Genomic DNA, 18008 nt, shown 5'->3' with positions numbered 1-18008 from the left:
CAGATCACCCTATTCATTAGGAAAACACCCACAGTAGAGTATCCAGTCACACCTGATGCCAAAATAAGAAATCCAGAATAAACTCTTCAGTATAATTCCCCCATAATAAACATAATTTCAAAACATTAGAACCAGTTCATTCTGGCATGCTTTACTGAAATCTTTAATGTTGTGTTTGTGTTGGGTTATCAAACTGTTTCACGGTGTCTTTTAATTCTAATAAAGACACTTGTGGTCTCAACAGCTATAGTATATGTAAAATTCAATGAAAACAATGTTAGAACTTCTGAAATTGTATATTGCAGAACTGTTCATCAACAGAAGTAGCAGCAATGTTCAGCAGAATTTGCCGTTTAGCAGCGTTTGGTTTCCACCTGGCGGTAAACCAGAGCTACTGCAGGTACTAGTTTCCTCTCAGAAACTTTGTTTTTATATCGGTTATATGTTGTAATTGTTTGCATGTGTACCTTTGGATTTGGATTTTCGTCATTGCACAGACAATAAAAAAGGAGTTAAAAGTATTACAGAAAAAGTCTATCATAAGCAAAAACACAATTTAACTGGTTACAACTCAGAATGCTTGTCCTTTTCTGGATTTAAAAAATATATTTGTACACCGCAGTGAGCACATTTAAATATTTTCGCAGAGTAGAGGTAGTTTTGCTCAGATTTTAACCAGAGCTTCAGGAAGTAACGATATTTCTTACACCTATTTGGTGCGATTCTAAATAAAACCAGCTCCACTTCGGTTTCAGCATTACGAAAGCTCAGATCACCCACCCCATGCCAGCAGGGGGCGCCCAAGTGTACTTGAATTGACACAAAAGTCAGGCTGAAAGAATGTGTTTTTGTAATTCATCATTGATATATCAAAAAGTACTATTCTGTTAATATTTGAGGTCTGGGAGATCAGACTAACGCTAAAAATAAAACCCTTTATAAATGTGCTGGGGGAAAAAAACCCAATCTCAATCCAGCATACAAATCATGTGACGTTCTTGTCACACAATGAGTTGTGCCGTCTTTTAATTGTGGGTTATTACTGTCGTTAGTTGCTCTTGATGTTCAAAATATATTAATAGCTCCTCAGAATCTTCTAAAAGGCCCTCTACTATTATTTATTCGTAGTTTTTTTCCCTCACTAGATTATTTGTGGTTGTGTATCTTCTCAGGTCTTCAGAATGAACCAAAATAGAAATTATGCTTCAATGTAGTCAAACAGTGAAATTATCTTTTCTTTTTCTGTTTTTCTGGATGATTCATTGCATTAGACTCACAAATCTGGAATGCCTTTAACGACAGCCTTTCATTTGAAACCACTATAAAGGTGATAGATTCTTATATTTGCGCTTAGCACAAACGTTCAGACATGACTTATTTAAAGAAAACATCTTAAATTTGGCGAGCGAAATTTAAGACGTTTACACAAAACGTGTGTTTTGTGTAAACACGCGTTTACACAAAACACACCAAACACAAAAATAAAAATTGGAACTTACATATAAAGGTGAAATGACTTAGTAAAAATCAAAATATCAGGTAAAAAAAAAAAAGTTAATAAATATAACCTTCCCAGCATTCAATTAAAAACTATTGAAATTTAGCAATCAAGCTGCACTAAGACATAATCAATGTTTTTTTTTTCCATGTGAAAAGTCTTTTTAAAATCACTCTTTACAGACCTTAATGTTGTAGTAGCAGCAGTAATCCAGCAGGGGTCAGTGTTTCCCCGCTGCAGCGCCCAGAGGACACACCTCCTCTCTCCCTCCTTCTTCTCCTCCTCCACCTCTCTGCATGTTGCCGCTGCTTCTGTTGCTGCAGCTGGTTTCAGGAAGCGGAAGCAGGAATGTTGGAGTGTTTTTTAGAAAAGTTTGGACACTTTTGACAGTTTGGGCTCAGACTCGATTGAACTGTGGAGAAACGTGACGGTGAGTAACCGGAGCTTGTCTACATGGCTCCACGCCGGGTGGTTTGTGTTTGTGTATGTGTGGAGAGTTTTAAACTGCGGCTGCTGTCACAGCGAGTCCTTCGAGCCAGGGCTGAGCAGCTGAAACAGCAGGTTGGGCTGACACAGTTAGGAGAAAAGTTTGTTTAATATCCACAGAGGCTGTGCATGTCGTGAAAATGTGAACTGAAGAGAGATTGATCGTTGTAAAGAGACTTTATTTCAGCGAGTCGCGGTGTTTCTGTGTTGTATATAGTTACATGTGAAGTGTTGACTAAGAGGCTGGATGGCTCAACTTTAGAATGCATGCTGACACATGGGACTCTTTCCTCTTAAGTATAAACTGCTGCGTAGCACCGTTTTAATACATATAGACAGAGTTTGAAAAGGCTAGTTGAATAAATTTAACAGATAACATTTGTGCAAAACCCAGAAATATAACCATAGAGAAATATTGTCAAGGATTTTTAAAGAAAATGCGAGAAAAAAGTTCAAATGAATCTTGTATTTTCTACATCTCAGGTGATTTAACTTTGGAATAAAACACTTGACGTGTTATTTTCCACTGACCACTCTTAAAAAATTACTACATTTCTATGTTTTCAGTCAAATGTTTGTATTTAATGTAAGAGCTCAGCTGAGAGCTCAATCTTTATTTTGTGTAAAGATTTTTATTTGAGGCTCTCGCTGCACAAATGTAGATTGCTAGCTGAAAAGGCTGGTGAATTTTTAAGACAAATTTTATTTTTTACATTTTCAAACTCCATATTCCTTTCCCGGCTTAAAACGTAAACACATTCTTGAACTTTAGTATATCTAAAAATGTGATTGATAAATTAATTTAACAGTTGAATTGAAAAAGAATCCAAATTTAATGAAACTTTTATTTTTGTACCTAAAAAAAACCCTGTCTACTTTTAAGTATCACCCATGAAAAGAAGAAACCATCCTTTTTTGTTAAAATCATAATGGGGTTCAATCTCATAAACTCAAATATTTCTGATACATTTCTGTTCTTAAGTTTGCTCATCTGTATTTTTAAAGGACTTTTTTGATTTGGTATGCAACCCCCTACACAACGTTCTCATTGAAAGCAAATATCCCTGTACTGCAAATCTTTTCGAACCTTGGGCCGAGTGTGGCGCTAGGCTAACATTGGCTTGCTTCATCTCTGTTTTGATATTATTTGTTGATAACTTGGCTTGTAGTTTCTTTTGTCTTTCCAACTAAGCATGGTGGAGAAAACTTACAAGTCTTCTGTTTCCAAAACCCAACTGCTTTGTGCGGCACTTTACTCAGGTCTCTCTTAAACTAGATTGTCTTTGTTTCTGTCCTGGATCCAGATTGGAGTCCACACTGTGAGAATGATTTTCATCAACAATAACTAGACACAAGTCATGGACATGGCAGCAATTTTGTGTTGGGCTAAGGAGAAAACCTATGTATCCTTTGGTTTATTTATTTATAATAAACCAAATCTTAACTCTAGGTAAAAAGCATAATTGCACAATTGAACCTTTATGACTTCTTGGATATTTTTCAGACTATAAAAGGTGACAAATGACACACCTCGGGGGCTGTCTCCATTTACCTGTGATGACAGGTGTGAGTAGGATTTTATTTTCTTTACAAACAGAAATAGTTGAACACGTACCTTGAGACCGGTGCCTCAATCAATTCCTGGCCAGCAAAGTAGTGAATGGTGAATATGTGCTTCCGTCAGGTGTCTGGATTTGTCCACATTGCTCCACTGTTGATCAATACTAATCAACAGTGTTTAAAACTGCATAGTCGGCTTCCTAGATGTGCTATTCAGCTTATCAGCACTATTGATTATATTACCGTATATATATATATTTTTAAAGTAGATTTTTCAGCTGGGAGCTTCCGTTAAACCGAAAGCTCAAGAATGCTTTGAATCACAAAGTTAACATGCAGGAAGTATCTCCAAAGACAATTGGAGCTATTTGCATGTGCGCTCTGACGGTAGTTCTAATTACTTTTTAAAAATCATTGTAATTACTTTGCTCATAATGTTACAGTCAGGTTGTTTGATTAGTGTCTCCTGATAGCCACAGCTATATGATCCACAAACTGGGTGAAGGAAATAATTTAGTACGACTTTTCTTTTGCTGCCGCACAGGAAAAAAGCAGACCATGGAAAACCTCTGAAAAAATACCTGCTTTAAAGTAAAGAACTTAAGGAAATGAGCCAGTGCATAGTTGCGGTTGTGGCAATGTACTGCTGGCTGGTTGTTTTTTTTAATTCTTTTATTGAAGTAACTTCCTTTTCCACTGCTAAGATTGATCTGTACCTGAATGTTTATTAAACTTATATTTGTATTGTCTGTGTATTGGAGACAGCTTTCACATGATGCCTTATCGATGGAGCTGTATTTGTTTAGCAACGTTTCTGAAGGTTACTGCAGCTGGAACAGTTTTTATGGGAATCGACTAACAGTAAAACTGTCTGAGATAAACATACCGAAGAAGTAAGCTCAATACTGTTTGCGTTTGTTTGTTTTTTCAACATTTCTATTTTAATTTTATTCATTATGTATAGATTAAGTGCATTTTAACCAAATGTCATTGTGCATTTAAAGTAAATTTTAATAAAGTTGATTTGGATATGAAAGGAAAACAAAATGTTATTTTTAACAATTAAAATATTTTAAACTTTTGTGCCAAGATGCTGCTCCTATTTAATTTAATTCTACTAATTATTTATATGTTACACAAATTGGTGCCCTTTGAGCTTAGTTTTCACTTTCAAAGTACAACCGAAAGTCAATATAAACACTACTCTATTATCAGATCGGTAAGTATACACATTTCTGAAGCAGTGAGTGATATGCAGCTGATGCTCACAGGATGTTGAGCTCAGTGAAAAACCGAATTGGTATGACATCGTTATTAACCAATAGAATGTTTTCACTGCTAATATCTATTTTATAGGTGTACAAAACTTGTCCACAGGCCAAAAAGTTGTCTCTCTCCAGTCAGCACACGGTGCTTTTTCAAGTAAACTCTTATCAGTAACACTTAGTAGTGTATTTGAAATGTCTTAGTGCATAAATTCGACTGCTATGAAATGTCACCTCGATTACAATGTTCCTTAATTTCAGACACTAATCAAACAGTCTTTCTGCACTGGTGAAGGTTTATTCACCTCCGTATGCTGAAACCTATTAGCAGTTGACATGATAGGGACGTTGAACTTGTGTTAGGATTAATTTAGCAAATAGCTATTTGGCCACCTGGTGAAATATTTTATGTACAGGACTGAACTTTCAGTCCGAGATGGTCAAGCATGGAAAAAGAGAAAATGTAATTCAGTCTGTGGTGTAAAATACTTTAATCTGAACACTGTAAAGCTGTGTCATTTATCCCAATACATAACCACCCTTTATGACAAAGACACAGCAAACTATCCATAGACATCATATACATGACTGAAGTTAATATGTGGCAAAATATGGCTTTTTGCTTCACGTTCAAATCATATACATATGAGATAAACAGTGTGACAGCAGCTTGAAACTGTTTGTTTCTTTATGCATTTATTGATTTATTATAAAATTTGAAAAAAGGTTCAAAATGCTAAAAGAAATACCTAAGTTTGTTACACGCCAAACCTGCAGCCACAAATAGTTTCTTGTTTCTGCAGAAATAGTCTGGGAGTTTCTTATTTCTGCAGGATTAGTCTGGATGTGATGAATTGATTGTCAAAATAGATCCACTTTTCTTTCGCTGATTATTGGGCCTCTTCTGAGTGTGTTTGGATGTTGTCTGCTGATTTTCAAAGCTGGATTTAAAATTCCTGCTTGTTATTTTTTGGGGGGGGGGAAATTTAGGCAATAGAGTTAACAGACCAGAACAAGAAAACTGGTGTTTGTAATTATAGTAGATATGTTTACAAGACAGATGATTACATTTCAGCCAACTTGTGTTGAAAGGAGCAACTTGTTTTGTACTTAAGATAACCGAAGGAAAATTAAAGTCACGACTAACCTGAGTTAGAAAATGTTTTCTGTAATTTCCTCTGAAATGTTGCTAATGTCGGCTTGATGGTGAAAAAAGATGAAAACAGCATACCTTTGTTTTTATGTGCCCTGTTGAGGGATATAAATGTGGCTGACAGAGTGAAACGCCAACTTTATTCACATTCAAACTTTACGTCAAAAATGAAATTTGTTGGACTAACTTGCTGTAAGTATCAGGCTTCAATAGTAGGAAAAATGTACAAAACTAAAGAAATTTTAAAAAGAAGAACCCAATATCTATATTCAGAAATGGAAAAATAAATATATAAACTATGATGGATTTTGGAAATGGATTTAAGTCAAATAATTTAGTGTAATGCCTTTTTTTTTTTTAGCATGAATAACTCCAGCCGTAAATGTTTCCAATCATCTGATTTGTAAGAAACAGTCGTTTTGTTTAATGAGGAAATTATTTTTCCAAAGCAATTGTACTGGCAATACTTATGCATGCCTGAAAAATCAACAAAGTCATTGGAATAGTAAATATTTGCTTTGAATCAGACTCCGAAAGATGATCTTGACCTCGTGCTTACTTGATCAAGACGGTAAATGCAACCGTGCATGAATTTCATCTGTTTTCCCCATCGACTAAATAAATAATGTTGCATCTAGAAACTAACTGGTTTGTCGCCATCAGATTTTTATTTGTCTTTGGAGATAAGATAGAAGAGTTAAGCAGTTACACGTTTTGAGTTATTTCTTATGCTACACAATACATCTATAATACTGAGTAACAATGATCTTAAGAATGAAATAGAAAAACGTAATTTTTTGCCACCTGGGTTATTAGTCATGTCTAGTATGAGTCTTTATTGTTAATTTGAACTTCTGTTAATAATTTCAGTCACTTTACATCCACATTTATCCATATAAATATTACCATCAATTCTTTTACTGATTTAGTTTTGAATACATTTTATTTTAAGTTTTCAAAGTTTAGAACATACAGATAAACAAACAGGGGCCAGATGCACAGGTCAAAACATAAAACATTCCAGTTGACATATGATGTACACACACAACACATACAGTATATACATAGTCACATTACCATCAAATCTTAATGGAAGCTGAGTCTTTGTGCATCCTCCGGTCCTGTGCTGTAACATTGAGCTGGACTCCATTGATGGTATAACATTTGGGCAGAGCTAAACTCTTGAGCCTGGCTTCTGTCAGAGACGACGGGCTGACTTAACATCTTGGCTGGATATTCGTGCCATTAATGGGGCCATCCTCTTCTCACAGTGACACCTAGTTTATAGTGAACTAAAACAGAGAAAGGACAGAAAATCCTCACATTTCAAATAGTTTATTGAACAAGTGTGTAACACAGATTTAGAGTTACTGAAGAACATATTTTCTCATATTTTCATGAGTAACATCTCGGGGCTAAATCTACATTTATGATAATTTATTATCTCTCTTTTTATTAATAATACCGTTATGTAAGATATTTGCGTAATCTGTAGTAATGCTCATAAACCAATCATTATTCTCATCTGTGTCAAAATATCAATCCACGTAACGATTTCTATGGGATGATAAAAACTATCAGTGTAAGTTTTTCTTGTTGAACAAATACTAAAATTGATCAGTATTATTATTCAGTTTACCTACTGCTCCAATAATTAATTTGGCAAAAATAAAAATAAACTAATATAATGACAAAACAAAGATGAACAATACTCTGCAAATTGGCTGAAAAGGGAAGTTTGACAGTGGAGTTGGAGTATAAATAAGAAAAAATTGATTAAACGCTGAAATTTGTCTTTCTTTCATTCTCGTATACACAGAAATCTGATTGCGGCAGCATATAGTTTGTAGTATGATTGACCACACGAATCAGATTTCAACAAATAATAAATAAATAAAAATCAGATTTGAGCATCAAGACCTGCTTTGTGAAATGAGCTTTCTGAGATCAGTTCTGGAAAGTTCATGTAACCTTTTAGAATATTTTTTAATTTTTGTTTTTACTTTAACAGAAATTAATGTTTTTGTATAAATTTGAAAATTATATATATATATATATATATATATATATATAGATATATATATATATATATATATATTTGTTCTTGGATATTTATGCATTGATGTTTCCTTTTGTGTTTTGTATGGAACACTATAAAAATGTTTGGGTAGGCAGTGAATGCAGATAAAAATGCCAAAGAGATGACTATCAATTTCAAGTGACACCAAATCAGTCTGATCTTCCAGTGAAACAGAGCAAAAATACGGGTTTTTACTCTGCATACGAGATTTCTGAGGTTTTAGTTACCATCAGGCTAGAAATCTACCAAAGCCATTTTCAGAGAGCTTAGTGTCCACAAAACTATTTTTTGCTCAATCTGTATAAGCACAAGCAGGAGGGATCAGTATTGATTCAAGATGTCACAGATTTACTACTACGCAATTGAAATGGGTGTCCATGTTCAAATTTACAGCCGTAAGGATATGGTGGGGGTTGTTGTTTGCTAAAAGAAAACCTTGATTGTTTTAAAGGTTGTTTGTTTTTAATTTGTTGTTTGGTTAATTATTTTTACACAGAACAGTCATTTATCTTTACAAAAGGGAAATTCTGCAAAAAACAAAACAAGATGCTAAAGAATATCGAGCATGGCTGTGACAGTGCCACATTTATTACAAATGACTAGAAGGATGTCTCGCTAAAATCATTTTAGAAAATCCAGTTTAAAATGTTTACGGCAAGAACACCGTCTTAAGAGAAAAGTGGGACATGCACTAAGATGTTCACACACTCGCACAAAAGAAAAAACAAAGTTAAAGAGAGGAAATAAAGTTATTGTTTTGGAATGGTCAAGTCGAAGTCCAGACCTCAATAAAATGAAAATATTATAGGAGGGACTAATTGCGCAGTTCATGCGAATTTCCCGGAAGCCGAATTGTTTCAACGAGCTGAAATTCTCAGAAGCTGCAGGACTGGTCACCAGGTTCTGCAAGCATTTGGGTGTGGATTCTGTGGTGCAGGAAATTTGCACCAGTAAATTTATGCGAGTGCTTATTCTAATCCCAGACACAAATTCAACTAAATCCTTGAAGTTGTTAAAACGCTACATTTTATTTCAGTTTTTTTTGTTTTTTTTCTTTGGCTGTACTTAAAACTTTTGTAAAAATCTTTAGGCAAATTGTTTGGTGCTTTGCCAAGCAACTTGAAATATGTTTTAGTGGAAAGGCAGCTGTACAGAATTTCTTTTAAATTTTTTGTCTAGTTCCTGCATTCTCTGTTTGTGTGTGCAAGACAACGTAAATCGGGCTGCATAAAAATATTTTTGGCTAAAAATAGACAATTGTAGCCTTTTGATATTTACATATGTTTTCTTGAGTAATTCATTGATTACTGGTCCAGCAGACTTTCAGTGTTAATCAGCAAAATGGTCAATTAATTTAGCTAATCTCTTAATTTTAGCTTATGTCTAAATTTAATAAAATGTGAGGAAGGAGACTGCTCTCCATTTCACCACTATGCTTGACTTTTAGTTGTCATGCCGAACACCTCGTTGTTTTAATGGGTTTTTTTCCAAGTGTCCCTGTGCTTTACTTTGTGATCTTGAAGTCAACTAAAGAACCTAAAGAACTTTAATTTAGTTCTTTTGTGTGAAAGCTGCTGCTGATGATGTGGAGGTAAATGGTCATGAAACTATTAAACATGATTCATCAGATTTCATCATGCAGCCTGTCAGACTGTTGTTGTTTTCCCCCTATCTAGTTTGCTTTGCATTTTCAGCAGAGCTCTAAAAATAAATGCATCCCTCTCTTATATCTATCTATCTCTCTCTTTTTCTCAGACAGGAAGTTATCCTGTTCTTTTCTCTAAACACTTGCTTCCTGTTTCACACGTTCTCATTGAGATTTGGCTGCACCCTCCTCTGGCTCCATCCATCTTCATCTCCTTTCTCTTCTTTCGTTCTTTCACTCCATCACATTTCCCTTCACCTTCCATGGTTAATGGCGGGCTGATTGAGTTCCTGTCTTATGTCCGGTGGGTTACATGAGCACATTGGCAGAACATTCACACATAATTTTCTTTTTTTTTCTTTTCTGTGCTGTGAAAAGGCTGAGCTGCAGAGCATTGGCATTGTTGGTTATTGTTCAAAAAATACAATAACTATTGCATTTTGAACAAATATAAACCTTATGAAGTAGGAACTAATCTGTCCTATAAGTTTTAACACAGTAGTTGTTACTAGTAGTTGTTTTGTTTAGTTACAAAATGAAAACCTAGAATTGGCCTCATGTTCCAGTTTATACAAGCAAAATAGTATATTGTTTGTAATTTCCAGAAATTAGCATTCGTAAAACCTTATTGTGTAGTAAGATGAGCTTTGAAGTTCCATCTTATGTCCTTTTTCTTTTCTCATGTGCTTCATTTTAGAAGGAAATTGAATTCATATCAGTTGCAGCAATATTTAATTTCCCTTTGGAATCAACAAAATGTTTTTGATTTTGAATTCAGATTTTTATGTCTGGATGTTCATAAACATTCCCATGCATTGTGTCTGCAGAAAGAAATGAGCCTAAGCTACATGCTTTTTGCAAAAAACTTGTCTAAGTTATAAATGGCATGGAAATATTAGACATCTCTGGCACAATGATTTATTATTCAATTAAAAAAGAAGCACATTAATTATCATCCCATTTTTCTCATGTCCTTCCTAGGGAACATTGCAGTTTTCTTTACAGTTTATGAATGAGCCTTGTGGAAAATCTTCTCGAAACTGGATTTATGCTTTGACCTAAACCATTTGGTTGTAGCTGTGGATGGATTTTTATGGTTGTTGTATTACTGGAAGAGGAGCTTTTACTCTAAGCTCAGTTATTTCAACTGTATCTGTCCTTCCATCAACTCTGACCAGCTTCTCTGTTCTTGGCAAAGATAAAACATGGCGACAGCAAGATACTGCTACCACTATGTTTACACGAAGGCCACTGTGTGTTCAGGGTGATCTGCAAGCAAGCTTTGCAGCCCATTGAAGCAGTTGGCTGCAGTGTTGCTGTGCTGCATGACTGTTGGTTGGGTCAGCTGGTCTCTTGTCCGAAGGTGTTTGTGTGCATGGTTGTTTGTCCTGCATGTTTCTATATTGCTCGGCAATGGACTGGTGATCTGTGCAGTTTCCCCCACCTCTCACCCAATGATTTCTAGAGCTGGGCATTGGCTCCCTGCACCCTGACGTTGGTTTTAATAGCTCCTAGTTTCGCTTTAGCCCACTTTTAGTAAGACAGTGTGTGAAGTTGACAAATGATATGCAAATCAAGGAAGTTCCATAATTTTTTCTCTTTTATGTAAACTCTTCCTTTGATGATGTCAGTCACAACATCCTCATAGTATAAGAGCCCCGACATTGTGCCAAGTTTTTAACCGTTGGTTATTACGCTCATTCCTTTCAGAAGGTGCTTTTCCCGTCTTTACTTCCTCCAAAGCGCTACTGGGCTGTAGATATGGTGTCAGATTTCTTATGTACTGCTGCCTGTAAAATAAAGTTTCTAATGAATTACTTCTCCACTGGCATTTGAGTGTCACTTTTCAGTTTCTGTGGAATACAGTATTTGTTTTTCCACATGGTGCTGATTCAAGGCACAGGTTCTTCTAGTCTAATGAGTCTCAATTCTTGATGTTGAAAACGTTACCATTCGCTTGAGTCTGAAGTTTGTGTACTAGCTATTTAGTGTCAGTGTGGCTAGGAAAGACTAGCCCGTTTTTATTTGCTCCTGCATTATATTGACCTATTATTGTTCCTCAGCTCATTCTGTTCTTAATGGAAACTGCGATTCAAATGATTATTTATTTCATAAAACTCAAAACTCATTACAGTCTCTCGTAATTTCGGCACCCACACACTGGTGCTGCTGTGTGTGGTTGTGTCTGTAATCTCAATCGATCTCCTGGTGGGTCATTTTGCCAATTCCAAGTTTAGAGCAGAGGTGACGTCACACTGTGTGAAAGGGAGAAAGCAGTCTCTGTAAAACAGTTTTCCCTCATCTTAAAGACAAAAATAACGTGGAGTGCACATTTTGAGCTGTTTTTTATCCATTTATATTTGCAATTAACACATGTGGTACGGTTTGCATGTATCACTACGAACCTTAGTCACTATATTCACTGGAGAATGTTGACCTTTAACGCAGAGATGTCAGAAAGGTTGGCAGCATTTCCAAATCAACAACATTCCTTACCCGACAGATGAAAGCTTCAAACAATAAAGCAGAGCATCTTAAGATGTTTAGTTGTTTGTTTTTTTTTGTTATCTGCTTAAGGCGGCTCTGTTTAAGTTCAGTCCTTTGCTAAGTCAATTCCTTTTAACTTCTTACAGCTTTGTGGTTCTCCTGAATTCATTTCAGCAGCTCTTTGATTACTTTAATTCCTACTTGATTACATCTGAGGGATGAAAACGGTAAGAGTGTTGTTGTCAGCATGACCTGTTAATTATTGGTTCACTGATCAGAAAAGATTGTATTTTCAAAAATTACATGTTCTGGTCCAGTCAAGGTGAAAACTGCCTGATTCTGGTCGGCAGTTGATTTCTTGGTGCTTCTCTCGTAATTTCAGTTTTGTTTTCTTCCTCTAGTAAAGTAACCAGCAAGTACTTTTATTTCCCACAGCCATGCCACCTGTTGCAGATGTTGCTGCAGAGTCATCAGTCCTCTGACTGAATGACAAAAACAACACACACCAAAATGGACGTCGGCGTTCTTGACAGACAACCCACCGCTGCTCCAGGTACGTCTATCCGCTTTGCCAAACTTAAACTGCTGAAATAAGTTAACGAAGAACTGAAAAGTACTTGAAATACTTGGCTATATATTTAACAGATGTGCAGGTTAACAAAAATCTTCACACTTAATGTTGTTCAGCACATATTAGATGGACGTCTGAGCACTTTGTCATATCTCTGTTGTTTATTATCGACCTGACAGGCAGTAACGACACCAGTTAAAAAGCTATTATCATGGTGAGGAGTCATCACTTATCCAAACTCGGAGGCTCTGCAAGCTTAAACGCACTCTGTTTTCGGTTGACTAGCTGCCAAACCTGACAGACAACATAGCATTCAGACAGGTTCTTCACTTTTCTTTGATTGATCCTCAGATCCCACTGTGGGGCACGCCACAATCGCCAATGAGCGCCGTCAAGCCTGGGCCAGAAGCAGGGACTCCTTTGGGCAAGGGTCGAAACCAGACCGCTTTGACGCCCAGCAGATCCAAAGTAATGGGACTGCACAGAGCCAAGAACCAGGTTAGACTGAGCTCAAGTGTCAGCAATGCTAAGATGTGTAACAATCATATGTTTGGGGAAGAAATATTGAACCACTTGCAATTAAAATGTTAGCAAAAGAGTTATCCTCATATCTGATAATGTCATATTATCCTGTTTGTCTTAGTATTCTCTTTAATAGCTAAAAGCCAAAATCAATTGTTCTAAACTGTAGGTGTATTGTGCTGGAAATAATCATATCAGTATTTTCAAATGCATGAAGTTTCTGCTGTATTGATTCTCTCTAAATTGAAGTGAACGGGAAAACTTTAACATAGCCAGCAGTAAGATAAGAAAGTCGATTGCTAAATACGCCACCGTTATATCTTATTGGAACTAGTTTTTAATATGCAAGTATAATATAAGTATAATATGGCAATAATTTTTTTTAAATACTGATTTTTAATTAAATTTGAGCCACATGCGAGGTGCCAAGAGTCGCATCTTCTTGGCACCCCAAACATTTCCTTTAAAGGGTAGTAAAATATGCATTTTCATTAGTTCTTTGTTTAAACCCATCAGTCTGCTAATATTTAACAGTAATCTGTTACATCCTGTTTCTCTGGTTTATGAATATGACACTGGCCAGTGTGTAGTACCTACTTTTAAAATGTGGAGAGGGTTGTAAGAGAATAAACAATAAAGTAAATGGGTGTTGATGTTCAAAAATCAGGAATTGGTTATAGGAAAGAGAGTCTCACTTAAAGGGTAAACAGGCAAAAACAAATGTTAAAGCTGCTTTAGAGAACTGCAGAAAAGATCGATATCTTGAGGTCGCTAACCCTGAAACCTACTGGCTATTGTCTGGTGATGTAACCTCCTGCCAGTAACTCTAATGCTTGCGGCTTGAATGTCGGACCTTCCTAAGGTATGTTACACGCTTGCAGTAATATTATGGCCAATTCACATAGACAAAAAGTGTAGGAAATTGTTCTTCTCAATGCAAATAACTAAACAGAAAAAGTCTTATCTGTGTGAATTATGCTGTGTGTAATGGATAAATTACAACCAGTGACCACTGTGATAATTTGCGATTTCAGGACTAAAACATTGTATACTGGAATTGGAGTATTATATTTGTAGAGGGTTGTAATTCCTGCAGAACATCTGCTGGATTATTGCTAATGTGCTAACATGTGTCTTTCTGCCAGGACAAGTTCCTAGCAAGATTGAAAACTGGCTGATTGAATGCAGGTACAGTATTCCTTCACTAGAAGACCCTACCTGTTTTTTTAAAATTATTATTATTATTTTTCTGGTTTAGGTTGTTTATGAAGTGTCACACACACTTTTAACTTTATAAAGTAAAAAAAAAAAATCGCAAGCTGATTATCATAGAAGTTAGTAAATAATTTGGCAATGACTTGCATAAATCTTGTGTGAAAACTGCTCAATTACTGAATCAAAATGTAAGATTTGTACTGGATGACCTTTACCATCGCAACTAACTGGTTGAGTGGCATTTCTCCTAAGTGTTTTTGTTATTCGTTAGACTATTTATTTTTTCTCACGGTGTCTAAAAACCCATGTGCGGTTTATTAGCTGCTGATGTTGGACTGACATAAAGCCAACGCCTAGGCACACAACACGCAGAACCTCAGGAAAAAAAAATGCACGTAAGGAGGAGACCAACGCCCAGAGATAAAGCACATGATCTTTAGGGAAGAGCTATGAGGCAGAGGGAGAAAGGAAGAACCCGACAGAAGACGGAAAGAGAGGCAGAAAAAGAAAGGGAGAGTAAACAGAGGAGGGGTTCCTCCTGCTGAGTCAACATTGTTATTGTGCGCCCACACGGTTTCAGCCACTGCCACTCAGAGCCCTCCACAGCGCTCTCACAGACATGACACAACATCCCTGTCTGCAGCAGAGTCTGGTTACTATAGCATTGGCTCTAGGAGCCCAAAGCTAACATGGCTGAACATGGAGAGTGGGACAAATTTCCATATTCTGCAGCTGTGCGTTGTTACACAACCCTTGGTGTGTGCGTGTGTCTGTGTGTGTTTAATGGTGACATAAAGTTTGCCCTATTGATAAGAGGTGCAGTTCGTGCAACAGCTCGGTGCTCTCAGCAACCAGCTGCTTGAAGTAACTGAATGTGTTCACTAGTTAACCCGGGTAAACTAGTTTTGCTGGCAGATGACCAAAAATGCAGCCTTTAAAAACGTCACATTTAAATTTAACCCAAGTCTTGGATATTTTCTCATCCTGACAGGCAGCTGAGGTAATTTATGGCAGACAGTAAAACTTGATTGCTTAGACACTGTTTGACAACCGCTTTAAATGGATTAGTTAGACATAGCATGACAGGAGCTAAGCGCAGGTGAAGTGAGGCTGCCTTGCATCCACTGACCTTAGCATCGCAGCTCATTTGCCAAGTAGCTTTTTATCCTGTATCCTGTGCATTACTGGACTCTGATAAGTGTTCTGTTTAGAGTCCAGGTTTAAATTTAGATTTATACTTAACTCTGTCTTTTTTTTATGTCCAGAACTCCTCTTGGATCCTCTCTAGATGAAAGTTCTTCTCCCAGCAAAGGTAATCCATGTTTTCTCTTTTGGTTCATGATATCATAAGAAACCCAAAAAATATCCTTCTGACACAATTTTAACTTTTTCAACGTTTAATCATGTAAAAACAACTGATAATCACAACTTCTTCCTGCTCTAAAATCTGGTCTAAAACCACCATTACTTTAGTAATACACTGACTTCTCATAACTACCCAAACTACCCCTGTAGGAGAGCAGAAAAGAGCAGTAGATGGCCCCTCTAAGTCGAGTGCCTGTATAGCAATGAAGCTATTCCATTACTTCACCACATCCTATTTATTCTGCGGTTATGTGTGTCTGTGTGTGAACAGGAGTGAAGATCGGCTGCAGCTTTGAAGATGACCTTTTATTGGGAGCTGACGGTCAGTTCAGAGGAAAACTAACAATGCAAATCAGATTAGAAATGTCTGCATATTGTTAACAATTTCCTCCAATTCTGTATTTAAAATAGAATTTTTAAAAAATCACTTCTTATGCCAAATGGTAAGTGTAGCTGTTTTGTAACTGCTTAAAATCATAATCGTCGTTTCTTAATCTGCAGAGAGAGTTAAATGCTTGCCTCACTTTGTGTGGCTGTCTTATGTTTTGTTCAGTTTTCAGATAGAAAAAAATAAAACTCTACTTCAGATGTTTCCCAAGAACTTTTGGATTTCATTAGCGTTGTCCCTCAGGACTGCAGTGGGTCCAAAAAGTCAAACAATATAATTCCAGATGTAACTTAAAACATAGCCATAAACTGTTGTTTAAATAATTAGAAAGCAGAGTTGGAACAATTGTTAACATTGAGTTGTTTCAGAGCTTTGCGAGTATTTTTATTGGCTTCTTGGGCCGTCCTTCTTTTAATAAATGCAAATTTCCACTTTATTAGTTGCAGCATGTAAACATTGTGGCAAAAGCAATTACATCCTCAACTTTACACACATCGGTCCTTGGTGTGTGAAGGTGTTTAAATGAGGGTCAGATCTCTTCCAAACAAAACAGCGTCAGCAGAATAAACAGAACATCTTGTGGGACTGCACTCAGTTCCTCAGTCCTGTTTCTTCATGAAGGAAAAGTCAACAGTGGTTAGAAGTGTGGAAAGACACCACATGCATGGCTGGCCCTCCTCTGAAAGTGTGTGTACCTTCGTCATTCTTGTAATCTGCTGTGAATACATATGGTGAGGCTCCGGTGCTAAGAAGAGCGAAAGCACAATAGGCTGTAATGACCCGACTTTGATGCTGAGTGTGGGTTTATTGGCCAGCTTGGAGATTCTGGCCCTGAAAGAGTTAATTACTGGCTGGGTTGAGTTTATGTAGATTTAATCTGAAACATCCTGTAAAGAAACAACAGTTCTGAGAACTCGTTTTTATTGTTCAACAACTGTTTATCTGGTCTCATATGAGTTAAAAACGATCAATTGAATCTATTTTAGAGCAATAAATGCAGCCTCAGGGTGTTTAGGTGTTGTTGACTGTACTAAATGCAGATTCTGTGGAAATGCTTTAACAGTGTTTTATTTTATTTAGTGATATTTGTGTAATCTTTATATACAATCTTCTCCAAAGCGATTCTATATTAGGACTTCTACAGATTAGATATGGGTGAGTTAGTGATTGGTTGTACCTCTTGAGTAAAGATGAACCAATCAGATTTTTTTTTTGTGGATTTAGAATCCAGCTTTTCTAAGTTTTGAGCTACTGGTTCTTATTTGTCATTTGAAACTCTGACATGCATATAAGCGATATTACTTGTGGGTTCTTGCCATGACCCATCATTAATTATGTGTGTAGCATAGTAGCAGAGGCGATGTTACACTGTGTGTGAGAGAACAAAAACATAGACAAAATGATTGTGGAGTTGATGTTTTTGATTGTCTTTGATTTTATGTTCACCATTAATGTGACTGGTGCTATATTACATAGAGAAAAAAAGGCAGTCTCTGTCTGACTGGAGACCCTGATCATCTTGTTTTCTGCAAGGAGCCCTGCTCTCTCTCGCTCTTTTGCAGCCCAAATCACCAAAGAAACGTTTTCCTATGTCAAATTATTTCTCTAAGTTGCATTTTATTTTTAATACTTTTTCAGTGGTTTTGTTTTAAATTGAATGTCAAACAGAAGCGAAGTGTGACAAAAAGATTCAAACCATGTAGGAAAGCAAAAGTAAATGGAGATTTTGGGGCTTTTACTCAACAGTAATGTGATCTTCAAAAGTAGCTCAAG

At 36.4% G+C, this 18008-nt stretch overlaps 1 protein-coding gene across 1 annotated transcript in view; it reads left to right on the top strand.

The window, feature by feature from the left end:
* The first annotated feature begins 1787 nt into the window (after positions 1 to 1787).
* itprid2 (ITPR interacting domain containing 2) overlaps positions 1788 to 18008 on the top strand; it is a 42000-nt gene continuing 25779 nt past the window's right edge. Inside the window, exons 1-6 of the mRNA XM_028022808.1 lie at positions 1788 to 1928; positions 12610 to 12727; positions 13097 to 13243; positions 14413 to 14455; positions 15748 to 15794; positions 16119 to 16169. Of these exons, the coding sequence (XP_027878609.1) occupies positions 12661 to 12727; positions 13097 to 13243; positions 14413 to 14455; positions 15748 to 15794; positions 16119 to 16169 (355 nt within the window). The 5' untranslated portion in view covers positions 1788 to 1928; positions 12610 to 12660. The remainder of the gene's footprint in view (positions 1929 to 12609; positions 12728 to 13096; positions 13244 to 14412; positions 14456 to 15747; positions 15795 to 16118; positions 16170 to 18008) is intronic.

The sequence above is a fragment of the Xiphophorus couchianus genome, chromosome 7 (genome assembly GCF_001444195.1).
Source record: "Xiphophorus couchianus chromosome 7, X_couchianus-1.0, whole genome shotgun sequence".
NCBI lineage: Eukaryota > Metazoa > Chordata > Actinopteri > Cyprinodontiformes > Poeciliidae > Xiphophorus > Xiphophorus couchianus.
Note: the sequence above shows the minus strand (reverse complement) of the source record. Positions and strands in the feature narration are given on the sequence as shown.